The following is a 21,814-nucleotide window of genomic DNA, read 5'->3' as shown; positions in this document are numbered from 1 at the left end:
TGGGTGGTTTGTTTTTTGATATTGAGCCCAACACAGGGATTTTTAATGGGTCTCCCTAGCCAGACTTTTGCTGATGTTCTTCTACTCTCATTATCTTTTTTTCTACAGGTAGAATTCAGAAATTTCTCTTTGTTTTCTTTACCCTTTACCTCATGCCTCCTAATTCTCAAACTGAAGGACTCCACCTATATTTAACTTCCTCTTCTGATAACTTCATTTGTTCGTTGTTCTGGATAATTTTGATAGTGTGGTATTGCTATTATTATTATTACTACTACTACATTTATCCATATATATTTACTTCTCAAAGCATTTTTACCTGGACACAATTCCACTTATTCCTTACAAAATTCCAATGAAATACACAAGAAAAGCTCTTCTCCCCATTTATCCATGAGGTACAAAGCTCAGAAAAGTGACCTGGTGGACAAAATCAAACATAACAGTCCTTGCCCCCATGAAGTTTACAGTCTGGCCTCTCGAAGCATTATAATCCTATGCCTCTGCCTTGCCCTTTGCCCAGAACACAGCGTTGATGTTCTGAGAGCTTTCTCTATTAATAGACTTGTCCCATCGATATAAGAAGCATTCATATAACACTCTCAATCAAGCCTGGCAGAATTTCTCTCTAGACTTTTTATTTTAATGATAGATGGGCAAAAGGACAATTTTCACCTGTCCTTGAAGATATTTATGGAGAAAAATGGCCCAGAATCCCAAAACGGAGACAGATGAGTGTGAATGAATGAATGGCAATGACGAGAAAATGTGCCTTGTGATCTGAAAGCCCAGTCTCTGAATTCACAGCACTAGCTTTAGGCAAAGAAACTTAGAAACAAGCAAAATATAAACAAGAAATCCCAGAGTCATCTAAAGACTCAGACATTATCACTAAAAATATTCACTGAGTGCCCATATCCATCAGGTTATTTTGGTGGAGTCTTCTGTTTAGGAATTGGTGATCTAAGACAGTATTGATCTATGTAAAGAGAATTCTTACACCTGGACAGAAGTATCTCAGACTATGTTCAGGTATTAGTGAACATAATTAGTTTAGACAGGTGTGTAGGTGAATGCGTGTGTGAGAAAGAGAAACAGAGAGAGACACACAGAGAGACAGAGAGAAAACAAATATGTACTACAGATAAAGGGATAATGAAGGAGAATAGCTTCCATTCCCGTCCTCTCTCAGTGGGTTAAGGATCCAGCATTGCCCAAAGCTGCAATGTAAGTCACTGATGTGGCTTGGATCCAGCATTGCTGTGGCTGTGGCACTGATTGTAGCTGCAGCTCCAATTCAGCCCCCAGAATGGGAACTTCCATATGCTGCAGAGGTGGCACTAAAAATTAAAAAATAATAAAAAATAGGAGTTCCCGTCGTGGCGCAGTGGTTAACGAATCCGACTAGGAACCATGAGGTTGCGGGTTCGATCCCTGCCCTTGCTCAGTGGGTCAAGGTTCCGGCGTTGCCATGAGCTGTGGTGTAGGTCACAGACGCGGCTCGGATCCTGCGTTGCTGTGGCTCTGGCGTAGGCTGGCAGCTATAGCTCCGATGCGACCTCTAGCCTGGGAACCTCCATATGCCGCAGGAGCGGCCCAAGAAATGGCAAAAAGACAAAAAAATTTAAAAAAATAAAAAATATAAATAAATGAATAAATAAAATTAGGATTTCAGTATTTATAACTCAGTAGATCTAAATACTGGCATAGGAGTTCCCGCCATGGTGCAGCGGAAACAAATCTGACTAGGAACCATGAGGTTGCATGTTCGATCCCTGGCCTCACTCGGCAGGTTAAGGATCCGGCGTTGCCATAAGCTGTGGTGTAGGTCACAAATGCGGCTTGGATATGGCATTGTTGGGGCTGTGGCATAGGCCAGCAGTTTAGCTCTGAATCGACCTCTAGCCTGGGAACCTCCATATGCCATGGGTGCAGCCCTAAAAAGCCAAATATATATATATATATATATATATATATATATATATATATATATATATATATATATATATGTGTGTGTGTGTGTATGTATAGTCACAATAGCAAATAAAAATTTTAAATGCCAGAAATAAACCTAGGAAATAAGTGAGATCTGTACAAAGAAAGCTTCACCAAGAGATTACAATTTTAAAAAAATTAACTAAATGGAGAGAGAGAACATTACATATTAGATGTTCATTCCAGCATTTGTTATGGAGTGAATTATAAAGTGAGTTAATGAACATGAATCATGGTGCCTGGATCTGAGTAACTGCTTAATTATTATTTGTCATTGTTAGGAGTTCCATTGTGACTCAGCAGGTTAAGAACCCAACTAGTATCCATGAGAATGTGAATTTGATCCCTGGCCTTGTTCAGTGGGCTAAGGATCTGGCTTTGCTATAAGCTATAGTGTAGGTCACAGACTTGGCTTGGATCTGGTGTTTCTGTGGCTGCGGTGTAGACTCTATTTGAACCCTAGCCTGGGAACTTCTATATGCCATGGGGTGTGGCCCTAAAAAAGAAAAAAAAAGTGTTTGTCATTGCTGTGGTTTAAATGTGAAAAATTAAAGATGGACATAAATATTGATTACATAGGCAATTGAATAAGTAAATTATATCCATTTAGAACATAGAATATTTTATTAGAATCACACTTTCGAAGAATTTTTATGATTCAGGGAAATGTTTAAGGTCAAAGATCAAATGGGGGGAAAAGACAGAATGCAAAGTTGTATATGCAATAAGATTACACATTCTTTATCAGTTAAAGCTATCCACATACGCATATATATGCACTTACATGAACATGCATGGGGTGGCGAGGGAAGGCTGGAAAGCATTCCAAAATGTCTACAATGATTTTCTCTAAATGGTAGGATTATGAATAGTTTTATAACTATAAAGGTTAAAAGCACAAATTCTATTATTGCATCTACCAGGGTTTCAATCCTGGCTCTCCTGCTTAATGTTATGTGACATCAATGAAGTTACTTAACATCTGAGCTTCAGTTTTCTCATCTGTAAATTGGCAACAGTATCACCTCCCTCCAAGGGGCTCTGTGAATGCAGCAGGATAATATATGCAAAACACTTGGTAAATCCTTATAATTTCAGGATTCACTGTAATAAGTTTTTGCATATTATAATAAACAGGGAAGTATGAGAGTGTAGGATTCTTGGGGGCAGGTTGTGAATAAAATCTACTTTAGAAAGGGTCATGTGCAAAGGCTCAAGGATGAGAACAAGCCAGCCATGGGAAGATCTGGACAGAGCCAGGAAGTGCAAAGGCCCTAGAGAGGAAGTGTGGTGTATTCCAGGGACATATGCTATATGACATTTATGTCATCCACTAAAAATGGATTTAACTCCCCCAGGAAGGAAGCCCAGAAGAGGCCACAAAATTGAAAGGTAGGGCTTTGTTATCCAGTGAAATGTCACACCAGACCTCTTAACAGACCATTTCTTTGCTTTGGTCTCAAACCAACCTGCTCCAAGACTTAGCATCAATTCTAGGTTTACTCTTACTTCACCCTTCATCACAAACTAGAATACTTACTCAGAGCTAATTTGGTCCCTGGAGCAGGATCTGTTTTTGTCTGGATCCCAGTTTCCTTGGATATTAATGACATGTGAGTTTAAACAGGGCTTACATTAATACGCAATAGCCTGGGTTTCATTGTTTCTTGTCCCTCCCAGCTAAGTCAACTCCCTGCAGAATGCCTTGCTTTATTTTTGGGAGGTGTATCTCACATGCTCACACAAAAGTCTAATCTGCTAACTGTTAACACGTGCAAGCCTGGCTACTGCTTCCAGTGGGCTCTGAGGGTATCTGTCAGGCATCCCCATGATGCTTCTAAGTCCTGCCACCATCTTTTGCCAGATCCCACCAGTTTCTCTGGACTTCATCATTGATCCACTGGAGCCCTCAAAAGGGCAAGATCTGTCACTAGGTCTTGCTTCTCTTTTTTTTTTTTTTTTTTTTTTTTTGGTCTTTTTGCCTTTTCTAGGGCCGCACCTGTGGCATATGGAGGTTCCCAGGCTAGGGATCTAATTGGAGCTGTAGCCACTGGCCTACACCACAGCCACAGCAATGGGGGATCCGAGCCGTGTCTGCAACCTACACCACAGCTCATGGCAACACTGAATCCTTAACCCACTGAGCAAGGCCACAACCTCATGGTTCCTAGTCAGATTTGTTAACCACTGAGCCACCACAGGAACTCCAGGTCTTGCTTCTTTAAAAACAAAACAGTGGAGTTCCCATTGTGGCTCAGCAGGTTAAGAGCCCAACATAGTATCCATGAGGATGCAGGTGTGATTCCTGGCCCCACTCAGTGGGTTAAAGATCCAGCGTTGCAGTGTAGTTCACAGATGCGGCTTGGATCCTGTGTTGCCATGGCTGTGGTGCAGGCCTGTAGCTGCAGCTCTGATTCAACCTCTAGCCTGGGAACTTCCAGTGCTGCCAGGGGTGTGGGAGGACAAAAACTGTGTACAACTTAGTGGCTTTTAGTACATTCACAAGATTGTGAATATATCATCTAAAAGATGAGTATATATCATCACTTCTATTTAATTCCAATAAATTTTCATCACTCCTGAAAGAAATTCCAAACCCATTAGCAGTCACTCCCCATCCCCCATCCTCCCCGGCCCTGGCAATCGCTCATCTACCTTCTGTCTCTCTGAATTTAGCTGTTGTGGGTATTTCACATAAATGTAATCATACATTCTGGGATTTTTCCTGATTGGCTTTGTTGAGAAGGGGAACGTTTTCTCCCTCTACCTCTCTTGAGTTCTTGTGGCTAGACTCATCATAAAATTGACACAAAACAGATTAACAGAAGAAAAAGAAATTTAATGTGTAAACACAGAGGTCTATAGAGATGGGACCAAAGAAGTACCCAAAGTCAGTAGCTTGTGTACCTTTTAGCCAAGGAAACAATACATTTGTGGGGAATTGACAGGATAAAGAAATTTAGGTTCTGAGTACTCAGTTGGTGAAGAATCTAAAGAGACTTTGGACTTGGGTTAGTAAAAAGTAACAAGGTTTGCTTATACAGCCAAATTCCCTGTATCTGGCAATAAAGTGTCCTTCTACCTCCAGATCCTGGGAATGCACTTTTTTCACATGAGAGATTTATTTCCGGCTTTCAGGGAGGCAGAAAAGAGGGTCAAAGTGGCCCTCTTGCATTGGCCATTTCCTAAATAACTTTAATTCAAAAATAATCAGTATGCCATTAAGGCATATTTTAGAGTGACCTTCCTTGGACTCCAGCAGCTTCTCTCACTTGCACCGTTTCCAAAATTCACGTTCCTGCCTTTGTCAGCACTTGCTTCTTTTTAAGATTGAATGATACTCCATTGTATGGATAGACTACATTTTGTTTTTTCATTCATTTGTTGATGGACATTTGGGTTGATTTCCATTTTGGGGGGTTATTATAAATAATGCCACTATGAATATTCATGTACAAGCTTTCGTGTGAATATAAGCATTCAGTTTTCTTGGATATATATGTAGCAATGGAATTGTTGGGTCATAGTAACTCTACATTTAATTTTTGAGGAAATACCATACTGTTTCCAAAGCAGCTATGTGTGAGGGTTCCAGTTTCTCTACCTCCTCAGTAGTACTTGTCATTGTCTTCGTTGTTTAGGCCATCCTAGCAGGTGTCTCGTTGTGGTTTAGATTTGCATTTCCCTAATGACTAATGATATTAAGCATCTTTCCATGTGCTTATTGTCTATTTGTATATCTTATTTGGAGAAATGTGTATTCAAATTCTTTGCACGTTTTTATGAGGGTTTTTTTAATTGTTGTGTTGTAAGAGTCCTTTATATATTCTGGATACAAGTCCCTATTAGATATGTAACTTGCAAATATTTTCTCCTCTTTAATGGGTGGTCTGGGCCTTGCTTCTTTCACTTGGCTTGTGAACCTTTTTGGAGGGGACTGTTAAGGTGTTGCAAAGATTTTAGTGAAACACTTCCTTTTTTACTTGTAACCTGTCTTCCCTTTGGCTCACCTGTGACTACTAGGCTGTGGATAGTTGAAAAGCAGATGCTGTATGGGTTCAGGCTCTGCACTCAGTTCCTAGGTTTGAATCCCAGCTCCATGCCTTCACCTAACTTTTCTGAGCCTAGGTTTTTCCCACCTCTACAACACAAATGTTAATGCAGACCTCTATGCATTGTTTTCAAATTGATGTGAGATCATGCTAGGCCCTCTTACATTCATTATCTCAGTTAAGCCTCACCATCAACCTGGGTTGTAGATATTCTTATCCCCATTTTTTACAAATGAGAAAAACTGAGACTCAGATCCATCCCTCCAAGGCCTTATTCTCCTTTGGGTTCAACTAATACCATATTAAAGGTCCATATATCTGTTATATAACATCTGTAATAAAATTGGACAGAAGAAGTTCCTGTTGTGGCTCAGCGGTAACGAGCCCAACTAGGGTCCATGAAGATGCAGGTTCTCTCCCTGGCCTCGCTCAGTGGGTTAAGGATCCAGCATTGCTGTGAGCTGTGGGGAGGGTCACAGACGTGGCTCAGGTCCTGTGTGGCTGTGGCTGTGGTGTAGGCCGGCAGCTACAGCTCTGATTCAACCGCTAACCTGGAAACTTCCATATGCCCCAGCTGTAGCCCTAAAAATCAAAAAAGAAAAAAAAAGACAGAGCTCAGTTCATAGACACACATACAAATATTGGGAGGATAGGTTCCATTTAAGTGAAAAATTTGTCAGCAACTCTGGCTTATGAAGTGAAGGCTAAAGGACTAAAATTCCTTCATAGAGTGCTTGACTTAGAGCCAAAAATTCCTTCTACCAGTCATTTAGACAACAAGCCCATGTCTGCCCTTTTGGGCAGAAGCCCACCCTTCAGAACTCAGAAATTTAGGTCACTCAGTATACCCTTTGTTTTACCAGTACCAAAATAACAGGTTGCCTTGGTTGGTCAGAAAGTTAAGCTGGTGGAGTGTTTTGGTTTCTCTTTGTGGAGTCTGGTTTTCTGTCAGTCCACCTTCATATAAGGGAATTAAAGGAATACTAAGTTCTCTCCATGAGGCACCAGGAATGGAGTAGTAAGTCAAAAGAGACATGGTGTGGAGTTCCCACTGTGGTGCTGCACATTAAGAACCAGACTGCAGCGGCTTGGGTCAATGCAGAGGTGCGGGTTTGATCCTCTGCCCGGTACAGTGGCTTAAAGGAGCCAACATTGCCACAGCTGCAGTATAGGTTGCGCTGCAGCTAGGGTTCAGTCTCTGGCTCAGGAACTTCCCTAGGCCATGGGTGCAGCCATTAAAAAAAAGAGAGAGACATGGTGTCTGCCCTTATGGAGCTCACAGTCACAAGGATTCACCAAGTCAGTAAGCCACAAAGTAAAGAACCGTGAGTCACACCAAGACCTGTTGGCCAAGAACACATAGAAGCCTGCAAATAATCAAAGAGTTCACTGGAATCTTAGGAATTGCAATTCAGGAGACACAGATTCAGATGAAATGGAAAGAGTGTTCCAGGCAAAGCAAGAGAAAGAGGAGCTTATAAAGACAAAAGCTACAAGATTGTCAGAAATATCTGGCGGAATTAGGATTGATTCTGACACAAGAAAGGAAATTTCTTCTCCTGAAGGGATGGGCTGACATGAGTTGTTTAGGGTAAGAGTCTGATCAGTATCTTGGGCTTCTGGAAGCTGCATTAAGACAAGAAGTGGTCCAAGTTCAGATTCCATCCAGGCTGAGGCATGCAGAAGTCACACTTCCTCAGTGGCCTCCCAGCTGCATTTTTGGGAGCTCTCAGCTATACCATCTCCATTTCAATTTTCTTTTTCCAGAGCCATAAAGGAAACAGACCAGGGCTGAGTCACAGCAGAGGTCAGGGGACCTGAGAAGGCTCTGCCCTGAGGAAGTTAACATGTAAGCTGAGACAGGAAGAATGAGCATAGCTGGCCATGTGAGACTGAGAGGGAAGAGGGCTCCAAGGAGAGGAGATGACCTGGACAAAGACCGGGGCCAGGAACAAGGGAGGGGGTGAGCAGGGAGGAGAGCTCCAGAAAAGCTGGAGAAGCATGCCCCAGGGTTTGGAAGGCCAGACTAAGAATGAGAATGTGAGTCTCTCCAAAGGCAAGAGGAGCCAACAATGAGAGGCTACTCCCAGCCTCCAGTCCCATCCCCCTGCAGAAATGATTTATGCTCTAGTTTCATAGGCTATTATCAAGAATCAGGAGCTTTCCAGAAAATCAACCTCACACTAACGTGTCACTAGCTCCTAAGGCTTCACTCTGTTGCCTGTTTCAGGTAACAGAAATGTACCTCCTGTTCCATACTGGGGAAGGAGGGGACTTGACAGAAAAACTCTTGATTTTTTTTTTCCATTTTTTAAAAGTTTTATTAGGAAGTTCCTATTGTGGCTCAGTGGTAACAAACCACACTAGTATCCATGAGGATGTGGGTTCAATCCCTGGCCTCACTCAATGGGTTAAGGATCTGGCATTGCCTTGAGCTGTGGTGTAGATCACAGATGTGGCTCAGATCTGATGTTGCTATCGGTGTAGTATAGGCTGGCAGCTGTTGCTCTGATTTGATTCCCTAACCTGGGGCCCTCCATATGCCACAAGTGTGGCCCTAAAAATAAGTTTTATTAAAGTATAATTGATTTACAATGTTGTGATAATTTCTGCTGTAGAATAACTTGATTTTTGCTGAGGTCTTTTCCCCTTAACTTTGGGCACAGTCATGAAGGAGAACAGTGGGCAAAGGAATATGGCCCACACCAAAGTATATTTGATGCTTCATTTCTTTAATCTTTGTCCATCAGCTTATGATATCAGTATCAGAGTATCATTATCATAACTAATCTTATTGATACTGTTTCCTAAGCACTGCTTTAAGCACCTCATGTACATTAACTTACTGAATCCAAGAGTTCCCTGATGGCTCAGCAGGTTAAGGGCCTGGTGTTGTCTCTGCAGCGGCTCAGGTCACTGCCGTGGCATGGGTTTGATCCCTGGCCCAGGAACTTCTGAATGCTGCAAGCATAGCCAAAGAAACTAAAAACAAACCAGAAAAACTTACTAAATCCGTAATGAACAGGAAGCCAAAATGAAAAATAACTGACAATGTCTTTCACTGTTATTATTTGATGTGTGGTGTCTATTTTTTGTTTGAGGGTGAGGGTAGAAATTCTGAACACATTTGGTGGTAGATAAGAACAAAGAAAATGAATGAATTTTTATCAGGGAGATCAGTAGCGCAGATAAGAGATGTATTAGCGCAGATAAGAGATTTTTTTTTTTAATTAGTAGCCAAATTTTTATTAAATTAGAATCAAGTCATCTCTCTGGTGCTGGGTTATCAATAATACATTAAATGTAGCTCTTGGGTTTTTTTGGGACATAAGGAAGTAGTTACTGTGGGGACCTCGTCAATGAATTTCCTATTTTTTGCTTCACTTTGCAGCCCCTTAGTACGTTGCCTTTGACAATAGAAACATTACTTGCTTCTCTCTCCGAATCTCAGTTTTCTCATCTGTAAAGTGGAGGATAAAGTGTTTCACTCTGGGAGTTCCCGTCGTGGTGCAGTGGTTAACGAATCCGACTAGGAACCATGAGGTTGCGGGTTCGGTCCCTGCCCTTGCTCAGTGGGTTAACGATCCGGCGTTGCTGTGAGCTGTGGTGTAGGTTGCAGATGCGGCTCGGATCCCGTGTTGCTGTGGCTCTGGCGTAGGCTGGTGGCTACAGCTCCGATTCAACCCCTGGCCTGGGAACCTCCATATGCCGCGGGAGCAGCCCAAGAAATAGCAACAACAACAACAACAAAAAAAAAGACAAAAAAAAAAAAAATGTTTCACTCCCATGAGAGTTATTATGAAGCTTCAGTTACATGATGCACATCAAGTGTCTAGATCAGGGCCTGGCACAGGATGGGCACTCCATCAATATTAACTATTATTGAAGCATGGTAATTCATTATCGTAATAACATAGCCCCTGGCTTCGCTTCCAGCCTCCTCTCATATTCCTTCCCCCCTCGCTCTCTCTCCTTTCCCTCTTCTGTGCCTACATTTTTGTCATACCAGGCTTTCTTTAACACCTTCACCATAAAAGTGGTTTCTCACCTCTAGACCTTTGCCCTTGCTGTTTCTCTGCCAGGCATGCTCTTCTGCTTTTTTGCAGGTCTGGCTCCTTCTGAGATTTTCAGGTCTTAAAGGTCTGCCCCAACATTAGGAAGAATATACCCACCCACCACCCCATTTTCCTTACCTTAAAAATATTCTGTAATCTTGCTTATTTGCATGTTTAAGCATTTCTTTTCCATCTTTACTAGAATGTAAGCACTGTGAGAACAGGAAGGTGGCGCTTAATAAATAGTTTTTGAATGAATGAATGACTGGATGAATGAATGGCTGTCCAACTAGAATCATGATTCTCAGCTCTTCTCAGAATGATCTGGGAAGCTTTCTGAAAAATACCGATGCTGGAGTCTCGTATCCAGAGATCCTAATGCAATTGGTCTGGGATGGGGCTTGACCATAGGCATTTGGAAGGCGTTTTGGGAAATAGGTAATTCTCAGGAGCAGCCACCAACACAGGGAATATAAAAAGTATAATTTCAGAAGGTTTCATCTCAGGTCCACACCTGGAAGCCACCCCAGTAGTTGATGCTGTCTCATCCAGTGCTGTGTGGAATGCAGCAAAAGCTCTCCTCTGAAGACCAGAGGGATTGGACGAAGCACTTTCCATATTTTCCTGGCTCAGGACAAGGGAGCAGCTTCATCCTTGATGGAAAGTGTCACACATTCCCAGAACATGAGCAACACTGGTGTACAACTCCTGTTATCAAAACTTACGGGGTTATTCTCTGTGTCTCCTTCTTAGAAATGTGGATGCCAGGAATTACCTGTGCCTTCCGACAGGTAGCCACAACACAGTCTTGCTGGTCCCTGTTGCAGCCTTCCTGAAGTTGAGCGTAGAAATAGACACCCTCATTTCTGGCTCCTGAACAACTTTCCTGCCAGGGTATTTGCTTCTCAGGTGTTCATCCAGGGAAGAGACATGTAAATAAGGTGAAAATAACTAGATGTAATGACCATGACGTCACTTGTATTTACTACAGGAAGAAGGAACTTGCCCACTTTTCTGTCCAAGGCTTGAGGCAGCTGACCAAGACCTGGAAATGCTTTTTAGGTTTTGTATTGACTGTTGCATTTTGCCAGCACAAGCCCACACTCAGAGAAAGGGGAAGAGGTACCACTGGGGACTCTACCTTGAGGGCCTTCTAAAATGTGGGAGGACAACCCATTTGTTCTACATTCTAAGTGATGTTCATATGACTCAGAGGAAGATAAAACCTGGAAGGAATCTAAAGGTCCTTCTTGTCAACATACTTTCATGGTGAACAGGGACAGCAAATTGCTAGCTAGCTCCCTAAAATAAGTGTGGTTATTTTATGAAATTATGAGGAGGTCTCACAGCTTGGAAAGGAACTCTGGGCAATATCCAAGTGCCATAATCTAAGTTAATAGACAATAGACGTAGCTATGTGGCTTTGGGCAAATCATTTTAACTTCTCTGTGTCTCAATTTTCCCATCAGTAAAATGGAAACAAAGCATCTGCCATGCAAGGTTGTTGTGAGAACTAAGGAGATGATCCTTGAAAATATTTAACAATGTGTCTGGCACATAATTAATTGCTCAATAAGTGATGTTATTGCTCAATGTTATCATTGTTATTTTGTCAAAGAAAACCTCAGAGGTCCAAACAATTAGAAATTAAAAATCTGACTTGAAATTCAAGGAAGTCCAGCTTCAAAATGACCAGTCAGCCAAATAAAAAGCACAGTACATGCATTTAAGGGAAACAAATGCAAATCTGCCAGAGTTACAGAGTTTTACATTAGTCTGTTCATGATTTAAATATATATATATATATATATATCTTGCTCAAGAGATTATAATATCCATAAAGCAAGGGGCCTGTGTTTAGGCATCCACATTGCAAAAGGCAGGGATGAAAATTGTCTTTTGCCAAGACTTCCAGGAAATACTCAAGGTTTCAATATTGGAAGGACTTGGACTAGACAGACTAACCTGTGTTTCTTGGTTTATCTCAGGACACAAATTGCTGATTCTTTCACATGACTAGTACATGATGGGCTTAGTAATAAGGAAAACAGGAGAAAGTATCTGTTTTCGTATTATTCATGGGGGAAAAAAATCTAGAAGCAAATGCACCACACTACTAACATTAATTATCTTTGGGAAATAGAATTGGGAGAAGAGCTTACTGTTTATGTGTTTCTATAGCATTTGAATACTTTATAGGTTCACTAATATTAATAATGGTGAAAGAACTAGTAAGATAATATAAATTTTAAATAGCAAATCCATCCCTGGTTTCTTTCTAGTTCTTCCACAGCAGATGGGACAGTTTGCTTTTTAAGCTCTTCAGAAAGATATATAAATCATGCATTTTCTCTAAAAGCCATTTCTACCACTTCAGTCTGTAGCATCCTCCAGGAGCCCCTTACTATGCAATTCCGGCTGGAAAAGAAAAGAATTACAGCCAGTGAATTGAGGCGGGGTGGGGGTGGGGGTGGGGGTGGGATGAGTGCTTCCGGCTCCAGGGTTAGCCCTGGAGCCTGAACTTGAACTCCCAACCAGTGAAGCCCTTTAGAGTGAAAGCTGAGAGTTCTAGAGGATCCCGCCCCTCTCCCCTACCCGCCCCAGATCCTGATATTTATCCAGCAGATTTACCCTTGAGCAGCCCCTTCTCCAAGAACCAGAGGAGGAAAGGCATTCATAAAAGGACTGAAGGGGAGTAAAGAGTCCACAGTTGATACTGAAAGAGTCTTTTCATCTGTTTTTTCAAGCTAACCATAGACCCATTCCTGGAATGACTCAACATCTCCCTTATGAGCCCCAGACAGATGGTGAATTGCAGAGAGGAGGGTCACGTACAAGATGCCAGACTGGCAGCAGGTGATGAGGGTCGGGCAGGATTCAAACCCCCCTCAGCCAGGTCACTGGCATGACTCTGCTGATTCAGGTGCTCAGGTAGCTCCATTTCACCTGTGCTGCTGGGCAATGCAAAGATATAGACGTACCCTTTAACATGGCACACACTGGCTGTTCTCACTTTCACTGTTGCTGCTGCTGAGAATGTGAACTGTTTTTTCACCCAAACAACCAGGAGTTGACAGTGTTTGGGGAGAGAATTGGGGTGAGGAGGCTCATTTTTTCTCTAGTCACAGCAACACAAGTACATCACCATGACTAACCTCAGAACTGGGTTTTCCAAGGTAGCATGATGGAATGCTGATCGATTTAGCAGGGTCAGGATAATTTTGAACTGATTATGAAGTCACAGTTTGAGGTTCTAGGATTCTATGCACTAACTCTGATTGTGAAGCCTCCAAACAAAGTTTCCCAAACTTGGGTCCTCAGGTTCTGTTCTGGCAAAGGGTAGAGACTGATCACCTATAATTCTCATAAGTAGTCCAGATGATTCTCTTGTACCCCAATGATCCCAGCCTTAGAAAAAGAATAAAACAGGTGTGACAATTCACCATAAAAGTTAACATTTATTGAGCATGTATTATGTTCTGGGCCAATGTTAACCCTTTGCATGCATTAATATAAAGGAGGCATTAAAAGTGTTGTCCCCAATTTTCAGATGAGGACACCAGGGCTTAGAAAGCTTGATAACCTGCTCTAGTTCTCACAGCTGATAAGACATGGAATTTGAACTCAGGTCTCTCTAATTTTAGAGCCCATACTCTGTGACACACTTCCTTGGATTAATTCTTAAGATGGTGAGAAAAGCTTGCAGGACATTAAGGACAGCTATCTAGACTAAAGATTTTCAATCCTTAGAAGCTTTTTAAAAAGACCTGTGGAGCACAATGGCCAAGCCATTTGTGGAAATAACCCAAATGTCCATTGACAGATGAATGAATTAAGAAGATGTGGTACATACACACAATGGAATACTACTCAGGCATAAAAAGAACAAAATAATGCCATTCGCAGCAACATAGATGAAACTAGAGATTCTTACATTCAGTGAAGTCAGAAAGAGAAAGACAGTAGCCTGGGAACCTCCATGTGCTGCAGGTGCAGCCCTAAAATACATACATACATACATATATACATAAATAAGAAATTTAAATACCATATGATATCACTTATATGTGGAATCTAATATATGGCACAAATGAACCTATCTACAAAAAAGAAACAAACTCATGGACTTGGAGAACAGATTTGTGGTTGCTGAGGGGGAGGGAATGGGATCGACTGGGAGTTTGGGGTTAGCAGATGCAAACCGTTGCATTTGGAGTGAGTAAGCAATGAGACCCTGCTGTATAGCACAGGGAACTATATCTAGTCACTTGTGATGGAACATGATGGAGGATAATGTGAGAAAAAGAATGTATGTATATGTTACAGAAATTTATGTAACAGTGTAAATCAGCTATAAAAATTTTTTTAAATGCAAAAAATAAAAAGACCTGTGGCAGCAACCCAAGTATCCATCAATGAACGAGTAGATAAACAAAATTCAGTCTTAAAAAGGAAGGAGACTTTGACACATATTACAACATAGGTGAACCTTGAAGACATTGTGCTGATTGAAATAAACCAGTTATAAAAAGCAAGTTTTATGATTCCACTCCTATAAGGTCCCTAGAGTAGTCAAATCCATGGAGACAGAATGTTTGAATGGTGGTTGCCAGGGGGTGGAGGGTGGGTGGGGTGGAAAGAATGAGAAGTTAGTGTTTAATGAGTACAGAATTTGAGTTTGAGATGACTGATGATGGTGATGGTTGCACAGGAAATGTGCATGTACTTAATGCCACTGAATTGTTCCCTCAAAACATTAAAATGGTACTTTTTTTTGATTTTCAAAATTATAGATGATTTACAACGCTGTGCCAATTTCTGCTGTACAGCAAAGTGACCCAGTTATACTTATATTCAATCTTTTTCTTGTATTGTCTTCCATCATGGTCCACCCCAGGAGATTGTGTAGAGTTCCCTGTGCTGTACAGGAGGACCTCATTGCTTATCCATTCTAAATGTCATAGTTGGCATCTACTAACCCCAAACTTCCAGTCCATCCCACTCCCTCCCCCTTGGCAACTGCAAGTCTGTTCTCTATGTCTGTGAGTCCGCTTCTGTTTTGTAGATAGGTTCACTTGTGCCATATTTCAGATTCCACGTATAAGTGATATCATGTGGTATTTGTTTTTCTCTTTCTGACTTCACTTAAAATGATAATCTCTACTTGCATCCATGTTGCTGCAAATGCATTTTTCATTCTTTTTATGGCTAAGCAGTATTCTATTGTATATGCACCATATTTTCTTAATCCTGGAATGGTGTATTTTATATTAGGCATATTTACCAAAGTTTATTTTTTTAAACCGGTGTCTGGTTCTCACACAAGATAAATCAGTCTCTCCAGAGTAGGGCTCAGTTATCTGTATTTTTTTTTTAAAAAAAAAAAAGATACTATCCCAGTATTTCTAATGGGCATCCAGGGTTAAAAACTCGAGAATTCAGGGATGGCCGTCCCTGATGGACAGGACATTATTGCAAGTTCCCACTGTCCCATTCACACAAGAGGCCTGAAAGCAAAACTCGCGGGAAAGGCAAGTCTCCCAGACTGTTGCTGCCTAAGGTGGCCTGGGTCTAAGAGTTAATGGAAGCCTCCGGAAACAGAAAGCTCTGTGCTCCACAGGGTGTTCCTCTGCCTTGTGGGTGTCTGCATGTGCCTCATTCCCCTTAATAGTCCACGAAGAGCAGTGGTTTTTTTTTTTTTTTTTTTTTTTTTTTTTTGAAGTGCTGTGCTTTCAGGATCAAGAATAGAGGTTCCCACAGAAATCTTCAGTTCATGGCGTGGATCAGCTTGCACTGTTCATAACTTATAAATGCCTTTTTCCAGTCTTCTTTGAGCTGCAGCACAGCTGTAGGGGAATTCTCAGCATGGGAGTTGTGATAAAGACGGCTTAGTAGAAGGAAAAAGAATAGCATCTGGCCTTCAGCTCAGGAGCAAGCGTTCTCTGAGCACCTCTACCTGGGACTCCCAGATGCCCTCAATGAACTCGTATTCTGTAGAGAAATGGATGTAGTCATTTAGACATTCAGCCAACTCGTATTTCTTGAACTCCTACCATGGACCAGACATTGCTCAAAGGGGCACAGAATCTGATTCTGACTTTGCACAGGGATGCCCTGCTGAGCCCAGTGATACCCTGAAGTTGCTGGACCATGGGGAAGCCTGGGGGAACTCAGAGGAGAGGACAGGATGGCTGGGACACCAGGGGGCAGTGGCTGCTATTTACCAGCCAGTACAAAAGGATTCCAATACTTTGACAGCTGGGAAAGCTGTATGAGCAGTTGCCAGATGAATGACAGCTTGAATTGGGCATAAAGGTAAACAGATCAGCCAAGGTCCTTGACCTTCTGTCATGGACCAAATAGCAAGTATTTTTAGGACTTGTAGGGAGTATCTCTCTGTCCCAGCTACTCAACTCTGTTGTTGTAGCCTAAAAGCAGCTACAGACAATAGTAAACAAATGGTTTGTGACTGTGCTCCAAACAAGTTTTGTTTCCAAAAACAGCAGGCTGGATTTGGCCTATGAACCATCATTTGCAAACACCTCTTCTGGTGGGTGGGACAGATATACTTGTTCACCCTTTCATGTGCAAATATTTTCATGATAACTATTGCACTGGGTGCTGGTATACTATGCTCAACAAGATGAACAGTGGTCCTTGCCCACATAGCACTTAGGCTTTAATGGGAGAGGCTAATTCAGTCTTTTCAATATGCTATGGTAAGTGTTATAAATACAAGAGAGAAAGTTAATGCAGATGAAGAGTTCAGGGAAGGCTTCCTGGAGGAGGTGGTAACCCTGTCACCTGCTCAGATCAGCACATGTTTTTCCTTGTGGGATGTCATCACCAGCTCTTCCTTTGTGTCCCCCAGTCTCTGAACAGCTACAACGAAGGAGACATAGAAGGAGCCAAGCGGCTTGGGAGGAATGCCAAGTGGGTGGCCGTTGCCTCCATCATCATTGGCCTTCTCATCATTGCTATTTCTTGTGCCGTTCACTTCACACGGAAGTAAGTAGGATTTTTTATTCCCACTCAACATAAAAAGCCTTTTCTTGAGAGTCCACTGGAATCTTCGGGGATGGGCTAAATTGTGCTCCCATAACAAGCACAAACAAAAAGAGTTTTAATTTTTCTTCACTGCTGTTACCTGGCCATTTACATTTATGGAACTGCTCTCCTCCACACAGTCACTCAGAGTCCAGGCTCTGTGCAGCTCTATCAGCTTGTAGCTGCTCTATCTGAAACAAGAGTCAAAACACAGATATGGAGAACAGACTTGTGGTTGCCAAGCGGGGGGGAGGGAGTGGGACAGATGGGAAGTTTGGGGTTAGTTGATGCAAATTATGACATTTGGAATGGATAAGCAATGAAGTCCTGCTGTACAGCACAGGGAACTATATCCAATCACTGTGATAGAACATGATAAAAGATATTATGAGAAAAAGAATGTATATATAGGTATGACTGGGTCACTTTGCTGTACAGCAGAAATTGACACAACACTGGTAAATCAACTATAATTTAAAAATCTTTTTAAAAGTGCCAACTTCGGAGTTTCCATGGTGGCTCAGCAGAAACGAATCTGACTAGGAACCATGAGGTTGCAGGTTTGATCCCTGGCCTTGCTCAGTGGGTTAAGGATCTGGTGTTGCTATGGGCTGCAGTGTAGGTCGCAGACTCGGCTTGGATCTAGTGTTGCTATGGCTGTGGTGTAGACTGGCAGCTGTAGCTCCAATTTGACCCCTAGCCTGGGAACCTCCATATGCCTCAGGTGTGGCCCTAAAAGACAAAATAAATAAATAAAATAAAATAAAAGTGCCAACTTAGAAATCACAAAAAAATAAGAGTCAACAAACTTTTCCTGTAAAAGGCCAAGTAGTAAATATTTTAGGCCACTATCAGCATCTCAGTTGCAGCTATGTAACTCCAACATTTTAGCACAAAAGCAACTGTATAATATGTAAATGTGTGGGTGTGGCTGTGTGTGTTGAAACTTTACAAAAACAGCGAGCTGACTTATGGGCTATAGTTTCCCAACCTCTGATCTAGAACAGGAGGGCTTCTCAGGCCAAGACTGGGGAGAGAATAACCAGAGAATCCCACAGGGGTTTTCACTGCCTCAGCCCTGGAGGGATACGTGTCACTTAGGCTCATAATTGATTGGCTAACACCAGTCACATAGTCCCCCCCTAAGTGTAAGAGAGTGGGAAATGTAGGACAGTCAATGGAATATTTAGGTTATTACTCACTCTGCCTTCGCATCTGATCTGCTGAATGAGTTCCTACATGACATTGCACCCAACTAGCCTAACTGTTTTAGCTGAAGAGCAGAAGGGTCTCCACACATTTGTGGTATTTCCAGTGAGCTCTCATCTCATAAAGAGATGAGTGCTATTGATGTTTCTCTCCAGATTTGGACAAATGTGTTCTGATTTCTCCAGCTTGCTGAGATGGGCTCCATCTGCTAGAATCAATGATACTTTCCATCTGAGGTTTGACAGAGGCCAGGGTGGTGTGCTGGACAACCAAGACCTGGAAATGACACGCCCAGATCCTCCCTGTCTCACTGCACAGCTCCTGGCAAGGCAGAGAGGAACCCTGAGAAATCCTGGTGCTGTTCTGACAGAGCAGCAGGGGACTTCTGCTCCATTTCCCTCAGGCTGGGAAGATCAGTTTTCCTGACTTGGTTTCAGGAAGGGGTCACAAGGTGGGTGAGGGAGGAAGGGGACCCCCTTGAGCCTGCCAGGTCAGCCAACCCAACCTTGGCAACCAAGAGGTAGGAGATGTTACAGTTGGTCAAATTCCTGTCAGACAAGCCAGATCCACAAGCAGTTAGGGGCAGCTGGGTGAAGGGGGAGATGTCAAAATAGAAAGTGTCACAAAAGCAAACATGTTTGGCTTTGGCCAAAGAGAGGGAAAACAGGACACTAAAACATCAGAAGAACCTCAGAATCTCTTGCCTGCAAGATGGCAAATAGACATTGGGCTGTGAAGGAAGAGAAGGCAGCTGAGGGATAGATGTGAACATGCTTGACTATTCTTTTTTCTTTCTTTCTTTTTCTTTTTTGCTTTTTAGGCCCACACTCACGGCATTATGCAAGTTCCCAGGCCAGAGGTCCAATCAGAGCTACAACTGCTGGCCTACACCACAGCCATAGAAACAAGGGATCCAAGCTTCATCTGCGACCTACACCACAACTCATGGCAATGCCGGATCCTTAACCCACAGAGCGAGGCCAGGAATCAAACCTGCATCTTCATGGATTCTAGTCGGGTTCTTTAACTGCTGAGCCACGAGGGAACTCCCACATGACTGTTCTTTGAGGAAAGTACAGTTGCACTTGTGCGTGAGAGCATGGGGCTGTGGGGGGTTGGGGTTAATGGTGCAGGTTTCGGACCAGACTTCCTGCACACAAATACCCCCTTTGCCACTTACTTACTATGAGACCTTCAGCCAACTGCTTACCTCCCTTAACTTGAATTTCTTCCTTCGTAAAATGGGGATCATAGTAGAGTACCCATTTAATAAAGCTGTTGGGCAGGTTAATTCGATGACACACAGAATGTGTGTAAATTGGTCATTTGGTAGTGCACAAAAAATACCAACCATTTATTAATTCTGTTATTCCCATGGTTATCAACATGATAGGGGATGGACCTCAGAATTTAAGATACTACTAGAGTTCAAAGCTTTGTACACATGAGCTAAACTCCAAGGGTACGAGGCCAGATCCTGGCCTAACTCCTGGAGACTTGTGAAAATACATACTGCCCAGATCAGTGTTTGAGCTAAGTGGTTATAAGAATAGCAGCTGACACTGACATGGAACTTACCACATGCCAGGTGCTGCTCTAAACTCTTATATCTTCCCAGCAACCCCATGAAGTAGTGACTATTATCCCCATTTTTGCAGATGAACAAACTGAGGCTCGGAGAGGTGAAATGACTTGCCTGATGGCTCACACCTCATTAGTGATAAAGGCAGGGGTTAGGCCCAGGATAATCTGGCTTTGAAAACTGTCCTTAACCACAACACCCCACAACCGTTAAGCCTCATGTTCTTTCTAGTGCACCCAGTGACAAAGGCCAGTAGGTGGCACTAAACTTGTGGCTAAATTTGGAATTTTTAAATTTAGCTACAATTTTAAAATTTAGCTAAATTTTTAATTTAGCGCTGCTGTGGTGAGGTTACAGCTAACCCAAGAATGTGGTGAGATTGGGCCAAGGGTTACAAAATCAAAGGGCTGCAGGAGCTAGTCAGGGAACATACCTGCATGAAGCCACTTGCTGGTAGGGCAGTAGGAAGCAGTGGAGACTGTAGTGAAAAGAGAGAGCGCCGTTTAGAGGGAGCAGCCACCACTCTGTGCCAGCTACGTGTCACCACATAGAAGGCAGACCTTGTGGGACAGTTTTCCAAAAGACATTGGAAAGCTGGCTTTTTACTTAAAGTATTCTGATTTTTCGTTGTCGACAACCTATTCACATTGTTTAAACACATGTTGAGGGCTCCAAACAAAAACCATACAAAATCTACACATGCAGCCCAGACATTGTCTACTTTGTAGTTTCCATTGGCTTTCAAAATCAGTTTGCCTGTTAGACACCATGCAAGAAGTGTTACTGGTGACCCAGAAGTCTTCATATATGAGAACTTTCTCTGTTTGTCTTTTGATCTGGGGGGGGCTTTTTTTTTTTTTTTTTTTTTTTTTCCTGGCTACACCTACGGTGTGTGGAAGTTCCTGGGCCATGGACTGAATCTAAGCTGCAGCTACACTTTATATCACAGCTGAGCTGCAGCAATGCCAAATCCTTAGCCCCACTGCACCACCACAGAAACTTCTCACCATTCTTAATGTAAACATTTCTATGTGGAGATGAAGGATTGATGTTTGTATGCTCATGATTGAGGTTTTATCAGTAGTAGTAAAGGATAGGACAGCGGAGTTCCCAGCGTGGCTCAGAGATAACGAACCCACCTGCTATCCATGAGGACTTGGATTCGATTCCAGGCCTCACTCAGTGGGTTAAACAATCCGGCATTGCCCGTGAGCTGTGGTGTAGGTCACCGATGCGTCTCGGATCTGGCATTGCTGTGGCTGTGGCGTAGGCCTGTGGCTATTGCTCCGATTCAACCCTCTAGCCTGGGAACCTCAATTTGCTGTGGGTGTGGCCCTAAAAACACCCAAAAATGGTGGGAGATAGGACAGGAGGTTCCATCTCCCTTCCTTCCTTCTTCCCCCTGAGAGGAAATGTTTCAGTGGTTAGAGCATGGCCCTTAGCACCAGTTTTCTCAGGATTCAAATCCTAGCTCTACTACCTGACCCCCTGGCATGTTATTAACCTCTCTGTGCCTCAATTTCCCGCTCTATAAAGTGAGAATAGAATTATTTCTCCATCTGAATAGTCAGGTTCCTTTTAGGTACTTTTCCTTTCATATTCGAAGAAAACAAAACTATTTTCCAGAATTAGAATCCCAGAGAAACTCAAATTTAAAGGCTTTGTCGTGTGTGTGTGTGTGTGTGTGTGTGTGAGAGAGAGAGAGAGAGAGAGAGAGAGAGAGAGAGAGAGCAAGAAACCAGCCTTTAGTGAATGAAATCAATTCTATCTTCTGTTAAGAGCAATAAGACCAATTTCTCAGTAATCCTTTGAAATAAAATTTCCCAGCCTGGCTTACTGGAAGAATTGAATGGCAACATGGAATTACTAAGGCA

General features: G+C 42.5%; 1 protein-coding gene across 5 annotated transcripts in view; it reads left to right on the top strand.

Annotated features, from left to right (window-relative positions):
- Positions 1-21,814, top strand: part of TMEM233 (transmembrane protein 233) — an 89,209-nt gene that overhangs the window by 48,784 nt on the left and 18,611 nt on the right. For 4 of the 5 annotated variants that reach the window (XR_014827401.1, XM_084996391.1, XM_021073559.2 and 1 more), the window contains exon 2: positions 16,974-17,110. Coding sequence is in view for 4 of the 5 variants with exons in the window: in XM_084996391.1 (XP_084852517.1) it covers positions 16,974-17,110 (137 nt within the window). In the remaining variant the exon portion in view is untranslated. Of the gene's footprint in view, positions 1-16,973; positions 17,115-21,814 lie in introns of those variants that run through there. The other variant, XM_084996392.1, reaches the window with a different exon arrangement.

Source organism: Sus scrofa, chromosome 14 (assembly GCF_054392235.1).
Source record: "Sus scrofa isolate SSC_HxYL_T2T_F1_AM1 chromosome 14, Sscrofa_HxYL_maternal_Yorkshire_Landrace_v2.0, whole genome shotgun sequence".
Lineage (NCBI taxonomy): Eukaryota > Metazoa > Chordata > Mammalia > Artiodactyla > Suidae > Sus > Sus scrofa.
This window is presented reverse-complemented; position numbering and strand designations above follow the sequence as displayed.